The sequence below is a fragment of the Medicago truncatula genome, chromosome 1 (assembly GCF_003473485.1).
Source record: "Medicago truncatula cultivar Jemalong A17 chromosome 1, MtrunA17r5.0-ANR, whole genome shotgun sequence".
In the NCBI taxonomy this organism is placed as follows: domain Eukaryota; kingdom Viridiplantae; phylum Streptophyta; class Magnoliopsida; order Fabales; family Fabaceae; genus Medicago; species Medicago truncatula.
The window spans coordinates 54,506,503-54,525,549 of record NC_053042.1 but is presented as its reverse complement, the minus strand read 5'-3'; the positions used below and the strand labels follow the sequence as shown (position 1 = coordinate 54,525,549).

The 19,047-nt window shown below is 36.2% G+C and overlaps 1 protein-coding gene across 2 annotated transcripts; it reads right to left on the bottom strand.

The window, feature by feature from the left end:
• Positions 1–1,237: 1,237 nt before the first annotated feature.
• LOC25485592 (protein ACCUMULATION AND REPLICATION OF CHLOROPLASTS 3) lies at positions 1,238–9,913 on the bottom strand. Of its 2 annotated transcripts, XM_013614839.2 has the most exons (16): positions 9,480–9,911; positions 9,292–9,350; positions 9,077–9,141; positions 8,599–8,733; positions 8,254–8,302; positions 6,917–7,029; positions 6,757–6,828; positions 6,488–6,598; positions 6,062–6,243; positions 4,798–5,073; positions 4,625–4,701; positions 4,190–4,515; positions 3,726–3,830; positions 3,462–3,599; positions 2,918–3,084; positions 1,238–1,560 (listed from the first exon to the last, which is right to left on the bottom strand). In XM_013614839.2, exons 1-16 carry the CDS (start codon positions 9,797–9,799, stop codon positions 1,503–1,505), a joined length of 2,253 nt encoding a protein of 750 aa, XP_013470293.1. In that variant the 5' UTR covers positions 9,800–9,911; the 3' UTR covers positions 1,238–1,502. The 2 variants fall into 2 exon arrangements, with proteins under 2 accessions (XP_013470293.1, XP_024627907.1); XM_024772139.2 differs by lacking the exon at positions 2,918–3,084 and having other exon boundaries at positions 9,480–9,913.
• Positions 9,914–19,047: the final 9,134 nt, after the last annotated feature.

Here is a 19,047-nt window from a genome sequence, read left to right as displayed (position 1 = left end):
TCATACAAAGATCATGAGGAAGAATAGTCTGCAACTTGTCCATGTTCCAACTGCTATTTTCAGCATCAACGGAAACTGGGAATTCATCTTGCCCAAAAGGAATTACATCAAAGAAATTGTCTTTAATACTACCACCACCAGTAATCCAACAATTCCTCCAAATCCGAGTATCTTTCTTTCCCATTTCGAATTGCCAAAGATAACTTTCGCTCAACATTCGACCAAGCTCAAAAAATAGCACGCCAAATTTGGGAAGCGTCAACAGAGGATTGCCAAAAGGAGTGATAAACAGAGATCCTAACAGATGCTCCAACAAACTTATGAATGCTAGCGACCATGCAGTGATAGTGTGATAGAACAAACTTCTTTTAGTGAACAACTTATAGTCATGTTGGAACAACTATTTGATAGTTTATCGTTCAAGATCTTTCTTATTTGTTTGTTTGAAGGTTAGAGATCTTAAATGTTTCCTTCACCCTACAACATTCTTCTTGACAACTCCAAAATTAAGTTTATGTTTGGCAAAGCAAATAAGCTAGCTTATAGCTTATTAGACTAGCTTACAAGTTTCTTTAAAAAAAATAAAATGTTTTTGATAACAAACTTCTCTCACTAGCTTATAGTTTTTTTAGATGCTATTTTAATTAGCTTTTAAGCTTATAGCTTTTCATATTTTCTTCCATTTTTAACCTTTAATATCATTTTTTATTAAAAATAAACCTCGAAGCACGTCTGCAAAACGGCATGAGTGCCTCCAATCAACAAAAAAAAATCTCAATTATTCATCATTCTTCCAACTCAATTTCTTGCCAAATTGTTAATTTCGCTATAAAGCTTCAACATCTGGTAATTTTAATTTAACCGATTCAAAGTTGAGATGTGATATCAGCTCCAACACATTGACAAGACCAACTATAAGTTTGGATTCTAGCCAGGGTGCATGGCAGCCGTAATCCTTTTTATCATTTTTCTCTTATTAATCGATAGTAGAGGTTATTGCTAAGTCGTAGCAATTGGGATTGTTGCAAGTTTCAGTCAGTAAAATCGAGAATTGAATTGGTGAGACTCCAATGCCTTAAATGCCTCTGGAATTTATTTTTTAATAAAAAGATTGAGAATATGAACAAAACTTATATACAGTTAGCAATTAGCATCAATAAGTGTTTTTACACAAACACATAAAAGTGCATAAACAGCAATTATACAAAATAAAAAGCCGAAACAAAGACTGTAAGGCTCAAGGTAAAAATAAAATAGAATAAAATTGGTTTTGCCTTAAAAATAAAGTAGAATAATACATGTGCCCGCAATAAACACCTATTATACAAAGCCGTTAGGATCGGTCTAGAGGTTAGAGGCTGAGGTAGTATACATAACATCCTAGGTTCAAATTTCCTTGCCTTCATCGTATGCAAAAATACTGCTATTATACAACATACAAAGAGAACTATGAAGGAAAAAAGACTAAGATTCACAGTAATAACCACATTTATCCAGCTCAGTCATCCGTCTGAACGCTTGCTGTCTAAAAGAACACCGTGATCCCAAATTTCAGTGTACCTATTTATATGACAGTACACAGAAAGTCAATTCCAGGACAGGCAATCATACTAAACGGTAAGTACAATATTCTTCAGTTATTTCACAACAGATGTCCGACATTTAACCCAAAAAATAATGGTTAATAGTCAATAGATCTAAGTTATCATTTTCATCCGCATGAAGTGTATGCTATATACTCCAATTGTAAGTTTCAAAAGTTTCAAGATTAACATTTTGACATTTCAAATTGGTAGTGAAAGAAGTTAAACACAAGTTTGTAAACAGGGGGATGCTTGACAAGTGTTTTGTCTCTTAAAAATAAGTGAAGTATAATTAATTATGGGATTGAACTTCTATCATGGTTTATCATGGTTTGAAGTTGGTAGGAGAGAGGGTCATAGTTGAATCTAACTCCCAAACATCAATTAATCGACAAAGGAGGCTACTATCTTTATCCAAGTTTTAACTTCGCGGAGGAAATTCAGAGTTCTTGTCCAGAATTGATATCTGCCCTTCTGTTCATATTCCACGTGAATCTAATGAAGTACCAGATGGCTTTGACAAGTTTGGTTTAAGCTTAGATTCTTGTAGAAGAGTTTTTTTTATCTTGTGCCTAATTTTATTTTTGTCGTCTTGATGGCAGTCACTGCTTGGACCAAAATAGTAAGATCACCTCAATTACAGACAACTATAACCAAGACTTTTCCCCCTGGATAAGGTCAACCACATGGATCAATTGATTGCTATAAAGTCTTGCCATTTATCTCGACATCTCTCTCATTGATTCGGTCTGATGTTTTTTATTTTGGCCTTCTTCTATCTCTAGGTATTGGACCATCCTCAATATCATCAATCTTTACTACTGATGCGTTTACAAGTCTTCTTTGCACATATTCAACCAAGACTTTTTTTTCCTACCAACTTATATGAATAAATGACGCCACAATGATTATCACACTAAAGTTAAATGTCCTGGATTGGTGGTCAAATTAAAGTTGAGGACTTGAGGTCCTTCAACAACACTTCTTTTTCCTCTCAAATGTCAATGTCATGTCTAACAGAAAGAAGACTTAAACGGTGGCTAATATAAGTTGTTTGGCGAAGAAATATAATTAGCATACTGAAAAATAAACACATGTGAACAAAAAGGGCAGCCCAGTGCATTAAAGCTCCCGCATACGCAGGGCGCGGGAAGGGGTCCACCATTTTGGTGTATTGTACGCAACCTTACCCTGTTTTTTTACACAAGAAGCTGTTTCCAGGACATGATTCCGTGACCTTTCAGTCACGTGACAACAACTTTACCGTTGCGCCAAGGCTCCCCTCATAAAACACATGTGAACAACTCAACTAATTAAACTAACTGAGCTTTTACCTCTCTCCATTTGCATTCACACAAAAAAACTGGCCATGCCGCCATCCATCTTTGAAATTGCCAAAGAAGGCATCACCAGACTTTGTGTAAAATCGCCCCTCTCCATTTGCCTTTCCCTTCCAGAAGTTTGCAAACCACCGATCACCAGTGTGAAAATAAAACCAACCCTACATAATTGATACGCATCATTTACCTTCTTCTAGTGTTTTACCAAAGCAATAGTCAGTGCTCTCACATGCACATAAATTGGAGACATGAGTTTAACCAAAATTTCTTTCAGAAGCTGTATGATGGTATACTAATTATTACTAAAATTTTCATTGGTTATACAGACATGTGCTCTCACACGCACAAAAATTAGACATTTTAGCAAAGAAAACCTTCAATGGCCCATAAAATAACAGTTGCTAGAAAACTTGCATACAGCAGTAATTTGAGTATGGATATAACATATCAACGATAAAATGATATTACAATATAATTACTTATTGTTCATTTTGAGCTTTGACGGTATCACCAGAGTTAAATTTAAAACGGTACAAACCTTGCCGTGCATGACATCATCCCTCCATGATCCTTGAAACATATCTCCATTCTTGAAATAGAATGTTCCTGGACCTGATCTCTTGCCGCTGTGCCATAAACCATCATAGATATTTCCATCTCCAAGAACAAGACGCCCCTGGTTGTAGATTTTCATTTAACATAATTATTCTCTTCAGCTTGTTGGCCAAAAAAAGAGAAAAAAGAATTCCGGAGTCTAACTGGAATAAGCTCTGCTTGCTATTATAAATTTGTAAGAATTTACCTTCCCTTCAGGCAGACCACCTTGGCATCGTCCCTTGTATCTTCCTCCCCTATATTGTATTTCCACAACAGGACTCCACTTTGTTGACAAATCACGTTCTGCCTCCTGTAAATATAAAGTCAAACCTAAAAAATCCTTACCACCTGGGATTGCAATATATTTTCAAAATTTACAACACAAAAATGAAAGTTTAAAACAAATGAAGTAATGATAGTTACATAGTTCAGCCTACTACTTTACAATTAAAATTTAACAAATCTCAATGGATCAGCATCCTCACTTCATTTATTCTTCAAAGAATAACGAACTGTGTCGTTTGCATTGTCAGCTACAGAATTCATGTGTTTCTAGGACAACACTTTTTCCCACCAATATCATTAATAATACTGATAGAACATTGCTAATGTTCTCTCTTTCAGTGATATATGCATGAGCAATCATAAAAAAATTCAAGTCACTCTTACCAGCATAGATGCTGCACGAACAGAAAGAACACCGTGCTTCTTTGGTTTGTTACTATTAGCGTGTTTTGCCTTCAAAAATGAAGATGTAAATTCCATCACTGCTTCCACACCTGCCTCCGGCTCATGCTTTTTTGACATAAAAGAGATTTCTAAACAGTCTTTCGACTCTTCGGAAGGCCTCACACCAACAGGAAGGTGGAATATGCTTAGGTTATCCATCATTGGTGTATCGTCAGCTTCCCTTTCTTGGGCCCACTCTTTTGCCACTTCAAATCCAGGGCCCAGATTCCAGTTTCCAAGCTGCTCCCTAGGAAAAGCAGAGTCACCTAGTGCAAGTTGATTTGAATATGAACAATTAAACCGCAGAAATAGAAATTATTCACAATTGTCAAGTGCACCAATACAGAAAAATAAGTATCCATCTCTCAAAATTACCTTCTTCATTAACGGGTTCATAAGGGACAGGATCATTAGCTAAGGTGTCAAATAAATCTTCATTTTTTTCAGAATCCCTGTCATGTAAGACAGGATAAAATTTGTTTAAAAAAGGAAATAAAAAAGAAAGAGAACCTGCATGTAAGATAATGTAAGTAAGATAGAGAGGAAACCTCGAAGCAGACAACTTTGAGCTGTTATTGATCGTGTCTGGCTGCAACTCTGCACAGTGTTTGTCAAATCTGTCATCTATAATACTGGGAGCAATCCTATTTTCCCCCTTATCAATGTTATAAGATCTCATTGTTTCATGAGAAGATACTGCATCCTCTTTCACAGAGACAATTTGTTGCTGACTATGTTTTCCCCAAAAGCCAAAAACAAGAGGAAAATGCAGGGCAAGTTTGGATAGTATACCGCCACTCTGGGAAGGCTGTTGTACGGTTAAGCTGCAATAATCATACGAAGAGGGAAACCTGTCAAACATTCTTGGACATATGGACCCCTAATACTTAACAAATAAAGAAAAACCTTGTCTCATTGCTTAGATCTGATCTGATTAATCATTACCATCAAAATTACACATGCCACACTATCCAATGACCAAGAAGCAATAGTCTACTGAATGACAATTATTTTCAAAGGAGTCAACAACAAAATGTTATAAGAGCGTGTAAATTTCCTCTTAATCATCACACAAATTCTTTCTTTTTAAGACCTGTTCACAGCCACTTAACAGACACTTGAAGTTCTTTTGGTAATCCTATCTAAACACTCTTACGTTAAACCAACAGACACTTGAAATTCTTCTGTTAATCCTATCTAAACACTCTTACATTAAACCAATGATGAGATCCTTGTATATTGTCAATCACTTATTATTACCAGCAATTTCACTGCCTTTAGTTCTGCAGGATTTTCAGGTACCTGTTTTCCAAAATCTAGTACCTCGGTGCCAGTTTTATCGATTTAAAATCAGATTATACATCAATTTTCGACTTCAAATGAACCCCCGTCCCATTGATGCAAACCACAAGCGTAAAATCAGAAGAAAAGAAAAACTCCATCAAGGACCATATACAACATGAGGAAGAAACTTGAAGCTCATATTTTTTTTTTTGGAAAGCTCATATTTGACAATAAGGCATGCACAATATATCAAAACTAGCATTTTACCAGCAAAAAGTTTTTTGAACTCTTATACTGATGCAGAGAATACAGAAAATTAGACAACATCCACGCATTTAACCTTTGAGTCGCGTCACATGTAGATAAATCATGCTTAGTGCAATCGCACGACAACATTAACAGTAAGAACTAGTGCTGCTATCAAATTCAGTCATGAAAAAAGATTTTACTTACAAGCATTCATAACTTCAAGTGAGATAGATGATTATAAAAGTCTCCTTCTCTTTGCAACAAAACAAAGATACTTACCCAAGTGTAAGGACAGTCGTGATCAGTAGGTTGGGCTCGACATCAGGCTCAAGTACTGTTGATATTATAATATCTCTCGTGTATTCTGTTGCTTGACGGAAAGTACGCAGAAAAACTGCTACATCACTATCATTGATAGGCTCAGAACACGCAATAATGCATATGACTACACTATTTGGATCCTGAAAAGACATGGTAATTATAATTTTATACAATGGAAGAGAAGGAATGAGAATCAGAAGAGTGAAAAGCTTAAGATCAAATACTCTTAAAAAGTTATCTAAAACAAATGGCAGAGGAAAACATTCTGAAAACGGTCTACTAGCAATATGGTGATTTTATGCAAAAGAAAAAAGAATGCATTTGTGTGATCCGCAAACAAAGCAAAAATAACTAATATGTGTGACAATTTAAGCTAGGTGATACCTTCAAAGAAACACCCAGGAAAGGACAATCAAATATAGACTGCAAAATTGAAGTTTTGATATTATAAGCAGCCCCAAATCCAATTCTGGCTTCTTTATAACACTCCAATATCTGTAAATAGTAAGACAGGTTTTAGAAAACGTGAGTGCGTGTTGATAATCAAGTTTTGTCCTGTTTCAAGAAAGATATAAACAAACAGGGCTAGAAAGCAACATGTATGGGGGAAATGTCTGAGCTGTTGCGCTGTTGCTGAGAATCTTAGAACTTACTTTAGTAATTTCTGAATTGCAGGTTTCTTTCATGCTATTATGCAATCTATCTATAAATTTTCTGTGCATTTCCTGTAAAATGTTCCACCTATAAGTCGTTAACCATACAATATTTTTACACAAACAAAGAGCAAAAGAAATACTTGGAAATGAAACTTACAGATTTTAGAACAGATATGGCCTTAATAGCTAGCAAAACAGCATCATTTGCAGTCTTCATAGCCTCATCTAGAGTCAACAAGTCTTTTTTGAGAAGTGCGTCGATATCAATTTCTGTCTCATAAACAACAAAAGTGAGCAAAATTTCAAACTTTCTGTAGGCATTTTGATGATCCTATTAAAAATAAATTATATTTTTCTTTCTTCTCCTATTCAACTTTTATCAGTTTAATTCACAGGAACTTTAAACCACTTACAGCATCCACCCTTAATCCCAATGATAGAAATCCATCTAATTACTATATCTTTCCAATTATTGTCACCCTATGCATGTTAAACTTGAGAAACTCTTAAGAATGCCTTTTTTTTTTGCATTACAACAGCGCGGTTGGTTGAAGTAAATGTGCTGATAATTTATTTATTTTTAAGAATGCAGGAAATAAGTTATATTTTTTTTTTAAAAAAAATTATTGATGTTTGTGCCCAAGTTTGAGTATTTTCAGGCAATATGGATCGGAGTTCTTTTGTATGTGTGGCATGCAGGAAATATAATTCCAAAAGCATTCCTAAAATATGTACAAAAAGTTGATTTTTATCTAATAATTGGTTGCTTCATACTTGTAGGAAGGTCTTCAAAATCAGTCTCATGTGCCCAATTCTCATACTTTCTATGATTTCAAGCTGGTAAGCAAGGAAAATCTTGCAAAAGTGAAAGTAGCCATGAAATTTACAAGGGTATTTATGTTATATGAAGTAAATAAAAATATATAATTCCCTCTGTTCTTCACTACTACATAAAGTCACTCCATAGTGCAGAATCCAGACCCATGACCATGAGACTAACAAGCCCAACTGACACCTACCAAATATCAGATTGACAAGTATTGATTTTATAACTGATTCGCTTTCACAGAATGTGTTACAACAACAACCAAGCCTTATTCCACTAAATGGGGTCGGTTACATGAATCAAACAACGCCATAGTGTTTTATCATAAACCATATTTTTATCCAACGCATTAATCTCTATCCTTCTTGATAGTTTCTCTTATTGTTTTTCTAGGTCTTCATCTACTTCTAGTGATTTGACTCCCCTCCATTTGATCTACCCTCCTTACTACTGAATTAATAGGCCTTCACATATTGTGTTACCAAACAAAAAAAGACATTGAGCAAACTTGTGACGTATGTCGCAATGGGCGAATCAGCAAGCTTCACCTTCAGACTTAGCACAGCCAAACATGATATGACAGCCTTTAATGAAGTTTTTAATCATCAACACAACTAAATCTTCTTTGAGAAAAAGAAAAAGTTGTAAAAATATGGCACATAGCTCACCAATAAGTAAATTAGTATTCTCCTTAAGTTTCCCCATCAAAGCTTTTACCTGAGAATTCGTGACACAAATAATTATATCATGCGAACAAAAATGCTTGAATTGCAAAACATAATAGTTTAATCAAGGAAACTAAATCAATCCTTAAGTGAAAAATATTAAGATGGTTAATAACATCTAGTAGCATTTTTGCAAGAAATCACAATTGATAAGATGTTGAGCTCACTGAATTATTCATCATATTGCACGGAGATATGTTTCAAAAACTATCATACAGATTGGTTTGAGGTTATGATTTCTGATGCCATTACAGTAACAAAGTAAATCAAACAAAGCGTCATGCATACCTCATCTTTTCGTCTTAACCCTTCAAAGCTAAAAGGCTTCAAAACTATGGCAATTGTGAGTCCATTTGTGGACCTTACAGTTTCAAAAATATCAAAAGCGACAGTGTGGTCTGATCCATATCCTGCACTAGCCACCTAGGAAGAAAAATGGGGGATAACCAAAGGTCATATTTGGACCACTTTCACGAATCATGGCTGGAAAAATACAACCTAAGGCCATACATCCTAATTCATGGCAGTCAGCTTTACCGTATCTAACAATCCAAAAAGTCAAGCCTTAGAATTTCAGTTGAACAAAATAAAATATCTTTTCACGGTGATGAATAACAAATTTAAGTAGTTCAGTTGACTTGTGTACTTCAAACATCAGTTTAACATGATAAAGCAAACTACACTTGAGGTAACTTTATGGATGAAGATCACCAATATTGAAACAAATATTTTATTGCGAGAGTTTTAAGGAAAGGAATGTACAAACAAGGACAATGGTCTTTGAGCACGACTTCATAAATACTGGGGCTTTGACAATTCCTTGGCAGGGTTCTGCAGAGATAACGTCAAATATCAGTACCTTTAAACAACAGAATGTGACCTATGTATGAATATTTGGACTGAATTCTCAGGTTTAAGCTTCATTTTTAGTAGTGAAATGCATGGAAAAATGAAGAAGAATCACAGAAATGAGATGCAAACCTTGTTTAGTAGACCTTTGTTGTAATTGCGGTTCTTGTGAATCTTTCACAATGATATTCCTGGTAAAAAGAAAACATCAACAATTATAATCTAATCTTACTAATTTTTTCTGTAAATTACTTTTTCAAATTACTTTCAATTCATGATCCTAAAGTAGCGATTACATGAAATTGTGTATAAATAATTACCAAAAGCGCAGAGAAGACAGCTGAAATGGAGAATTCAAGCAGAAATCAATAACTGCGTCCTTTCTACCGCCAATTGCAATGACTTCAACCAAATCGGATTTCGCTTCTTCTCCAATATCAATTCCGCAGCTGTAACCGTTGGACGACGGAAGTTTGTCCTCCGTGCACATTGTGATGTGTAGAAACGGTTTTGAATTGCGATTGCGACGAAATCCATAATCGCAGTGACGAAGAAGAGAAAGAGAACATCGACATTGAAATTGATTCAAGGTGAAATTAGAAATGGCTTTGAAGGTTGTGGGTAATGCAGTAAGCTCCATTTAGCGTTGCGTTGCTGTTGTACAAACAATAGAATAGATAAGGCTTCCTTCATTAAGGCTTAGCTATGTTCTCTATTCTTTCTCTTTCTAGTATTCCTACACTATTTTTTCAACCAAAAAGAAAGAAAGAAAAAAACTCTTTTATATGTAAATAGGTGAAATAATAGTGAGTTAACGATGTTGCGATTCAATATTTTGATTGATTGTGTGTGCAAAGTTACTTTGACTGTCAATCCACCACCATTAATCTCTTTGTAAAATATCATCGTTAAAAAATGTGAAAGTTTAAGAGAAGTTTGAGATATCTCATATATAGAAGGATCTGATCCAATGGAAAACATATTAAAGTTTAGTGAGAAATAGTCATTTTAGTTTTCAAATGTGTAACAAGTAATTATAATAGTCCTATTGAAATTTCAAAATATTCCCTAATTGTGAAATTTGTTGTCAAAATAGTCTTTAACGTTATAGTAGTCCTTCGATGTTTACAACAATTCTTTTTTATAATGAATGATATGACAATACGAAAGTACTTTATAATCATTAATATAACAATAGGTAAGTATATTGAGAGACTGAAATGACAATATTAATAGAAGATTTTAACGCAGGGATTATTTGAATTGATAAAATTAATAATCATGGACTATTTTAAAATTTTGACACATTCAAAGACTATTGTGACCACTCGTTACACATTCAAGGACTAAAATAACTATTACCCTTAAAGTTTAACATATTGTTGCCTAAAAAACATATTATTATCTTTTTATCTTTTCAAATTTGTTTTTTCTTTTTTAAAAGATAAAACGAAATACGTTACATCGTTACCACAACCAAACAAGTATATCCTATTAACACACACACACACACACATATAGGACATATCTTGTGAAGAATGGGTTAATTATATGAGAATGATGAGAATGCTTATCAACCATATGATCAAAAATAAATGATCCTACATTAAAATCTTCATATGTGTCTCACCCTATTCTATCCATTCTCATAAACTAATTCATTTGTTCATTCTCCCAATTGCCGTCGACAACAACACTTTCTGTCAATTACTCTTCACCACCATTAATTAACATAGACAACAAGATCCAAATGATTTTAATTGTAAATAATTAACCTGAAATAATGCTTATTTTTCTTCATCTTTTTCATTGTAAATAATTTGGTTCATAGGAAATACAGATCTAGTGAGTTATATTTTCAGGTGAAATTAGATTCGGTAATGAAATGTTAATATTACGGAAATCAGTTGAGAACGATCGATCGTGATGAACATAGAATAAAAAAACACATAAACAGTTGAAATTGGATCTGAAATTGTTTGGGATTTCCGATCACGAACTTGTGCAAGAAGGTGGGAACGATAGGTTTCCAACTACGAACTGATGGTGGAAGGTGGTGACTGTAACGCCCACTTTCGTTTAATCGTTATTTAATTGAGTTTAGGCAATTATATTATAATTATATAATATATGCATGATTTTGATATGTTTTGATGATTTGTGGTGAATTTAGTGATTTGATTGATGATGTGATAAGTTATGAGTTTTGGAGGATTTGATTATGATATGAGAATTATTTTATTGTTAAATAAAATAAAGATTTGAAAATAATATAAAATATTTAGTTGAGGGCTGTTTTGATATTTTAGATAGTTTTGGGGGTGAAAGTGAGATAAGATAAGTAATTAGGAAGAGATATAAATAGGAGAAGACCTAATATTTTAGAAACTCTTTGTACGTGAAAACTTTTGAAAAAGGGAGAAAAGCTTAGAAGGGAGAAGAGCATAGAGGGCTGTGATTTCTTCATAACCAGGTAAGGGTGAGACTAATAACTCAGTATTGTTAATTGAATGTGATTCTGATGATTAGTTAACAAGAATTAGGAGTGATTTGGAGAAAACGAAAACTAGGTCAAAACCTTAGAATCGATGATTAAACGGTGAGAATTGGTTTAATTGATGTAAAAAGTGTTCCTAGACCTTAGATAATGTTTAGGACGAATTTGGAATCAAAAACAAGCTTAGAACCTTGTGAAACGTCGAGTTTTTGTGAATTTAGGAAGTCTGGCCGTAGCGACATTCATCGCTCGCCACAGCGAGCTATGAATCTCGCCTCGCGAACCCTGTTCCTCGCCTCGCGAGTTGTGCAATGCAGCTCGCCATAGCGAGCGACCTTACTCGCCATAGCGAGCTAAGGCAGAGTGCATGTTAGATTTTGTGTTTCGACCTTTTTAGTTGGACCTTGGATGCTTTAGTGTGCCTGAACATACCTAGTTATGATTAGGAATGAATGTAGGGCAAGATTAGACCCAGAACAACCTTAGTTTGGGAGTTGAGTGGTACTCGCCATGGCGAGTAAGTACTCTCGCCTCGCGAGTACAACCAGGATGAACTTGTTTATGTGTTTGTGCGATCTGTGTCGCACTTGTTGATCAAGAGTGGACCCCTAACTGGTAATGAGACCTAGTGATGTTGTTAAATGCAGTCTGTAGAGTAGTCTAAGTCATGATAATATTGATTGAACATGAGCTAATGTAATGTATATTTATGCAAGATATGAAGAGTTGATAATGATACAATTTATGTGCTATTGATATAATGATATCATCTTGTTATGTGACCTGTTTATGCTGCTTCCGTTATTTAACTAAGTGCATAATTATATGATGAAGTTTAGCTCCAAATTATTGGATGCATGTTGATAAGTTGATTACGATGTTTTGTTCATATGTGTCCATGCATAGCATATCATTGAGCTTAGTCCTCACCACGAATATTAGGAGCTTTGTCCTCCGCACGTTTTATAGGAGCTTTGTCCTCCGCACGATTAAAGTATATTAATACTTATGATGACGATTGGTACCACATGCATATAAGGAGTCTAGGAGCATTGTCACATTGTCATGATTAAGATGTCTTGTTGATGATGAATGAATATGTGATTACGTGATAAGTGTTTAGTGATTATGTTACGTTGTTCATAATGAATTGGATATATGATTACGTGATAACTGTTAGCATTTATGCAAAGTTAATAATGGAATGATTATGATGTTAATTATGATTCGAATTACTTTGATTAGCATTATTTTGTTATGAAATCTCACCCCTTCTGCTTGAAAATGTTGCCCTTCGTATGGGTAACTTGCAGGTGATCGTGCTTAGTGTGCAGTTGCTTCTGTGAGTGGCCTTGCCTCACTGTGTCGTCTAGGTCGCTCTGATACGTAACGGGATGGGGTTTATGCATGCTTCATTCTCTTACGTGACTAATATGTTATTTTTATAATGTTATGGATTATGATTATGAACTTTTGATGGGGCCTACGTGCCAAAACGTTTTATGAATTATGATTATGATTTTCCGCTGCAATGTTTAAGATATTGGTTAAATTATTATTTAACTGTTTGGATTATGTTTTATGTGATATCCCGTTGTTTATGATGCTTACTCTGATAAATGTTTTTAAGAATTTTTATGTTGGGAAAACGGGGTGTTACAATTGGTATCAGAGCAGGTCGGTCCGTCCGGTCAATTAGAAGAGTCGTGTCGAGTCTTAGTAATATTTATATTACTATCTTATGTTGTTGTTGCTACTTTTGTAGAATCTCGGAAATGGCTGGAAGAAACGATGCTGCGTTAGCTGCTGCTCTACAAGCTGTTGCCCAAGCCGTGGGACAACAACCTAACGTGAATGCTGGTGCGAACGCGGAAGCTAGGATGTTGGAGACGTTCATGAAGAAGAACCCTCCGACTTTCAAAGGACGTTATGACCCTGATGGAGCCTAGACGTGGCTTAAGGAGATTGAGAGGATTTTCCAGGTTATGCAGTGCACGGAGGATCAGAAAGTGCGATTTGGTACTCATCAGCTGGCCGAGGAAGCTGATGACTGGTGGGTTGCTCTTCTGCCTACCCTTGGGCAGGAGGGAGCTGTTGTGACTTGGGCTGTTTTCAGGAGAGAGTTCCTGAGAAGATACTTTCCGGAAGATGTTCGCGGGAAGAAGGAGATCGAGTTCCTTGAATTGAAGCAAGGAAACATGTCTGTGACAGAGTATGCTGCCAAGTTCGTGGAGCTGTCTAAGTTCTACCCACATTATACTGCTGAGAATGTTGAGTTCTCGAGATGCATCAAGTTCGAGAACGGTTTGAGGCCCGACATTAAGAGGGCGATTGGATACCAACAGCTGAGAGTTTTTCAGGATTTGGTTAATAGCTGCAGGATCTATGAAGAAGATACGAAGGCTCACTGCAAGGTAGTGAACGAGAGGAAGGGCAAGGGACAGCAGAGTCGTCCTAAGCCGTACAGTGCCCCCGCTGATAAAGGGAAACAGAAGATGGTCGATGTTAGGCGGCCTAAGAAGAAGGATGCTGCAGAGATTGTGTGCTTCAGTTGTGGCGAGAAAGGCCACAAGAGCAACGTCTGCCCTGAGGAAATCAAGAAGTGTGTCCGGTGTGGCAAGAAAGGTCATGTTGTAGCTGATTGCAATCGTACAGACATTGTGTGCTTTAATTGCAATGGAGAGGGTCACATTAGTTCACAGTGTACTCAGCCTAAGAGGGCGCCGACTACTGGTAGGGTCTTTGCTTTGACTGGGACTCAGACAGAGAATGAGGATCGTTTGATCAGAGGTACTTGCTATATTAATAATACTCCTTTAGTTGCTATTATTGATACTGGTGCTACGCATTGTTTTATTGCTTTCGATTGTGTTTCTGCTTTGGGTCTTGATTTGTCTGATATGAATGGAGAGATGGTTGTCGAAACTCCAGCTAAGGGTTCGGTGACTACTTCTCTCGTATGTTTGAAATGTCCTTTGTCTATGTTTGGTCGTGATTTCGAAATGGATTTAGTTTGTCTACCTTTGAGCGGTATGGATGTGATTCTAGGTATGAACTGGTTAGAGTACAACCACGTTCTTATTAATTGTTTTAGCAAGTCAGTACATTTCTCTTCCGTCGAAGAGGAAAGTGGTGCAGAGTTTTTATCTACTAAGCAGCTGAAGCAACTGGAACGCGACGGTATCTTGATGTTTTCGTTAATGGCTACTTTATCTATTGAGAATCAAGCAGTGATTGATAGGTTACCGGTGGTGTGTGAATTTCCTGAAGTTTTTCCAGATGAGATTCCTGATGTGCCTCCAGAGAGAGAAGTTGAGTTTTCTATTGATCTTGTTCCTGGAGCGAAGCCGGTCTCGATGGCACCTTATCGTATGTCTGCTTCTGAGTTATCTGAGTTGAAGAAACAGTTGGAAGACTTGCTTGAGAAGAAGTTTGTTAGACCGAGTGTTTCACCTTGGGGAGCGCCGGTTTTGTTAGTAAAGAAGAAAGATGGTAGTATGCGGTTGTGTATTGATTATCGGCAGTTGAACAAGGTAACTATCAAGAATAGGTATCCACTTCCGAGAATTGATGATTTGATGGATCAGCTAGTGGGTGCACGTGTTTTCAGCAAGATTGATTTGAGATCAGGTTATCACCAGATTAAAGTAAAAGATGAAGATATGCAGAAGACAGCTTTCAGAACGCGTTATGGTCACTATGAATATAAAGTTATGCCTTTCGGTGTGACCAATGCACCTGGAGTGTTTATGGAGTATATGAATCGCATCTTCCATGCATTTTTGGATCGGTTCGTAGTTGTGTTCATCGACGATATCTTGATTTACTCCAAGACTGAAGAAGAACATGCTGAGCATCTGAAGATTGTTTTGCAAGTGTTGAAAGAAAATAAGCTTTATGCTAAATTGTCTAAGTGTGAATTCTGGTTGAAAGAAGTGAGTTTTCTAGGCCATGTTATTTCTGGTGATGGAATTGCAGTGGATCCGTCTAAAGTTGAAGCGGTATCACAGTGGGAGACTCCTAAGTCCGTTACATAGATTAGAAGTTTCTTGGGTTTAGCTGGTTACTATAGAAGGTTTATTGAAGGGTTTTCTAAGTTAGCTCTTCCGCTAACGCAGTTGACTTGTAAAGGTAAAACTTTTGTGTGGGACGTCCATTGTGAGAAAAGTTTCGGTGAATTGAAGAAGCGTTTGACGACTGCTCCAGTGTTAATTTTGCCGAAATCAGATGAACCTTTTGTGGTTTATTGTGATGCGTCCAAGTTGGGTTTAGGAGGTGTACTTATGCAAGAAGGTAAAGTGGTAGCTTATGCTTCAAGACAGTTGAGAATTCATGAGAAGAATTATCCTACGCATGATCTCGAGTTGGCGGCTGTAGTCTTTGTATTGAAGATATGGAGACATTACTTGTATGGTTCGAGATTTGAGGTGTTTAGTGATCACAAGAGTTTGAAGTATTTGTTTGATCAGAAGGAATTGAATATGAGACAGCGAAGATGGCTCGAATTGTTGAAAGATTATGACTTTGGTTTGAATTATCATCCAGGTAAAGCTAATGTTGTTGTAGATGCCTCGAGTAGGAAGACATTGCATATGTCCGCCATGATGGTCAGAGAGTTCGAATTGCTTGAACAGTTTAGAGATTTGAGTTTGGTTTGTGAATGGACACCTCAGAGTGTGAAATTGGGTATGCTGAAGATTGATAGTGAATTTCTGAAAAATATCAAGGAAGCACAGAAAGTTGATGTAAAGTTTGTGGACTTGTTGGTTGCTAGAGATCAGACTGAAGACAGTGATTTTAAAATCGACAATCAAGGTGTGTTGAGATTCCGAGGAAGAATTTGTATCCCAAACAATGAAGAGATTAAGAAGATGATTCTTGAAGAGAGTCATAGAAGTAGCTTGAGTATTCATCCGGGAGCTACGAAGATGTATCATGATTTAAAGAAGATTTTCTGGTGGTCTGGTTTGAAACGAGATGTGGCACAGTTTGTGTATTCCTGTTTAGTTTGTCAGAAGTCGAAAGTTGAGCATCAGAAACCTGCTGGGATGATGGTACCTTTAGACGTGCCAGAATGGAAATGGGATAGTATATCCATGGATTTTGTGACGAGTTTGCCAAATACTCCTAGAGGGAACGACGCAATTTGGGTTATTGTTGATAGATTGACGAAGTCGGCTCATTTTCTACCGATTAATATTAGTTTCCCTGTTGCCCAGTTGGCAGAGATTTATATCAAGGAGATTGTGAAGTTGCATGGTGTTCCTTCGAGCATCGTGTCAGATAGAGATCCAAGATTTACTTCTAGATTTTGGAAAAGTTTGCAAGAGGCCTTGGGTTCGAAGTTGAGATTGAGTTCGGCGTATCATCCACAGATAGATGGTCAGTCGGAGAGGACAATTCAGTCGCTAGAGGATTTGTTGAGAATTTGTGTTCTTGAGCAAGGAGGAACTTGGGATAGTCATCTTCCGTTGATCGAGTTCACTTATAATAATAGTTATCATTCTAGTATTGGAATGGCACCGTTCGAGGCCTTGTATGGTCGGAGATGCAGAACTCCATTGTGTTGGTTTGAATCAGGAGAAAGAGTGGTCTTAGGACCAGAGATTGTTCAGCAAACTACTGAGAAAGTTCAGATGATCCAAGAGAAAATGAAGGCGTCGCAGAGTCGACAAAAGAGTTATCATGATAAGTGATACAAAATTAGCAAGTGTACTAACTTATATCGAAGTAATAAAATTTATAAGATTCGTATCCACAGGGACTGTTTCAACTTCTACTCGATAATGTCATTATTATTAAGGATGTATGTAAAATGGGGGGTGCACTAAGGCAATTTGGTTTGAGTTACAAATGTAAATAAAATGGTTAAGGAAAAATTGGTTTAAGAAATAGTATGGAGAGATGACTAAGTCAATCAATTAATCTGTTCATCACTCATTAGCAACCTGTTTCTTAAGTTTACGAATGCTATAAAGTTAACGACAAATTAACAAAATAGCTTAGGTCAATCCCTTGATCCTAAGCCCTCTTTTCTGATTATAATTCCCTAATTCCTTAGGTGAACCTATAATCATAAAAGGTTTTAAGTCCGTTAATTTAAGTATCACAACCTAACAACGCTCCATCCCTAGATTGTCCGTTAGATTGAACAGTATAGATATGTCAGAGTTACACGTTGGTGTCAGCAATCATATAAACTCTTGAATCAATTATATTGGGTCAGAATCATAAAAGCATTAAGAACAATTTATACTGAATAAACTAGAATAGCATTCATAAAGATTAAGAGTTACAGGTTACATAAACATGAGCTAGAACAAAATCATCTCTTGACCTAATCACAAAAGATCTAGCTACTCATGTCTAAAGCACAAATAACTAATGTAAAAGAAGAATTCATTACATGAAATTGGTAACCGGATATGAGTTTTGATGGTCTCCCACCTTCTCTCCAGATCTCTTGCTCCAAAAGTCTGTTTCTTTCTCCAAAATTTCGAACCCTTGGCTCAGAAAACAACTTCCCTTTTATAGGAAAATTCTCAGATACGCCAAAATCGTACTCCGATGCTGTAAATCGGAGCACGATGGCTTCATTAAAGTCATATCCTGGCTGAAGCGTCTGCCAAATCGTAGCCCGATTTGGTTCCATCGGAGCACGATTTTTTACGAGACAAAATGTCTCAAATTTGCTGTAAAATCGGAGCACGATGCTGTAAATCGGAGCACGATTTCTTCTTTGTTTGCCAACATCAAATGTGTCATTTGAAGCTTCTATCTCATGCAAAATCACCCGAACTCAACCAAAATTACATAAAAACTATAACAAAAGTGATATATGACCTAGTGTCATCACAACCCCAAACTTGCATCGTTACTTGTCCTCAAGGAACTTACTTTAAAATGAAAATTAACAGTAAAATAGCATTTACCTCAACAATGGTAATATCAAAAGTTCATCTTCTTGTTAGCGTTAGTGGGCTAACTTGCTTGCCAGAACATCCATTCCACAAATTCACGCAATATCATGGATAAAAGGGTACACAAGTCGACATACTAATCACTATATTACCAAAACTTGAAAAACTTCTAAACATCAATCAAAGTTACATCACAATACACACTTTTAAGGACTTTCATGGTGTAACGGGGCTAAAGTTACATGTGGGATTATTTGGGAAGTAGGCTTAAAATAACAAATTGGAGTTAAGCATTTCCTACTTACTTCGGCAACTGGAATACCACAACCTGGAATGATTTGCTCAAATTTGAGAACTAGAGTACACAACAGAAGTTATGGATCACTCAATTAATAAGTCTTTGTCTCAATTCATTTCATAACTGTATACACACACATTTTTTTTGAGTTGATTTTTTTTTTTTTTTTTGTA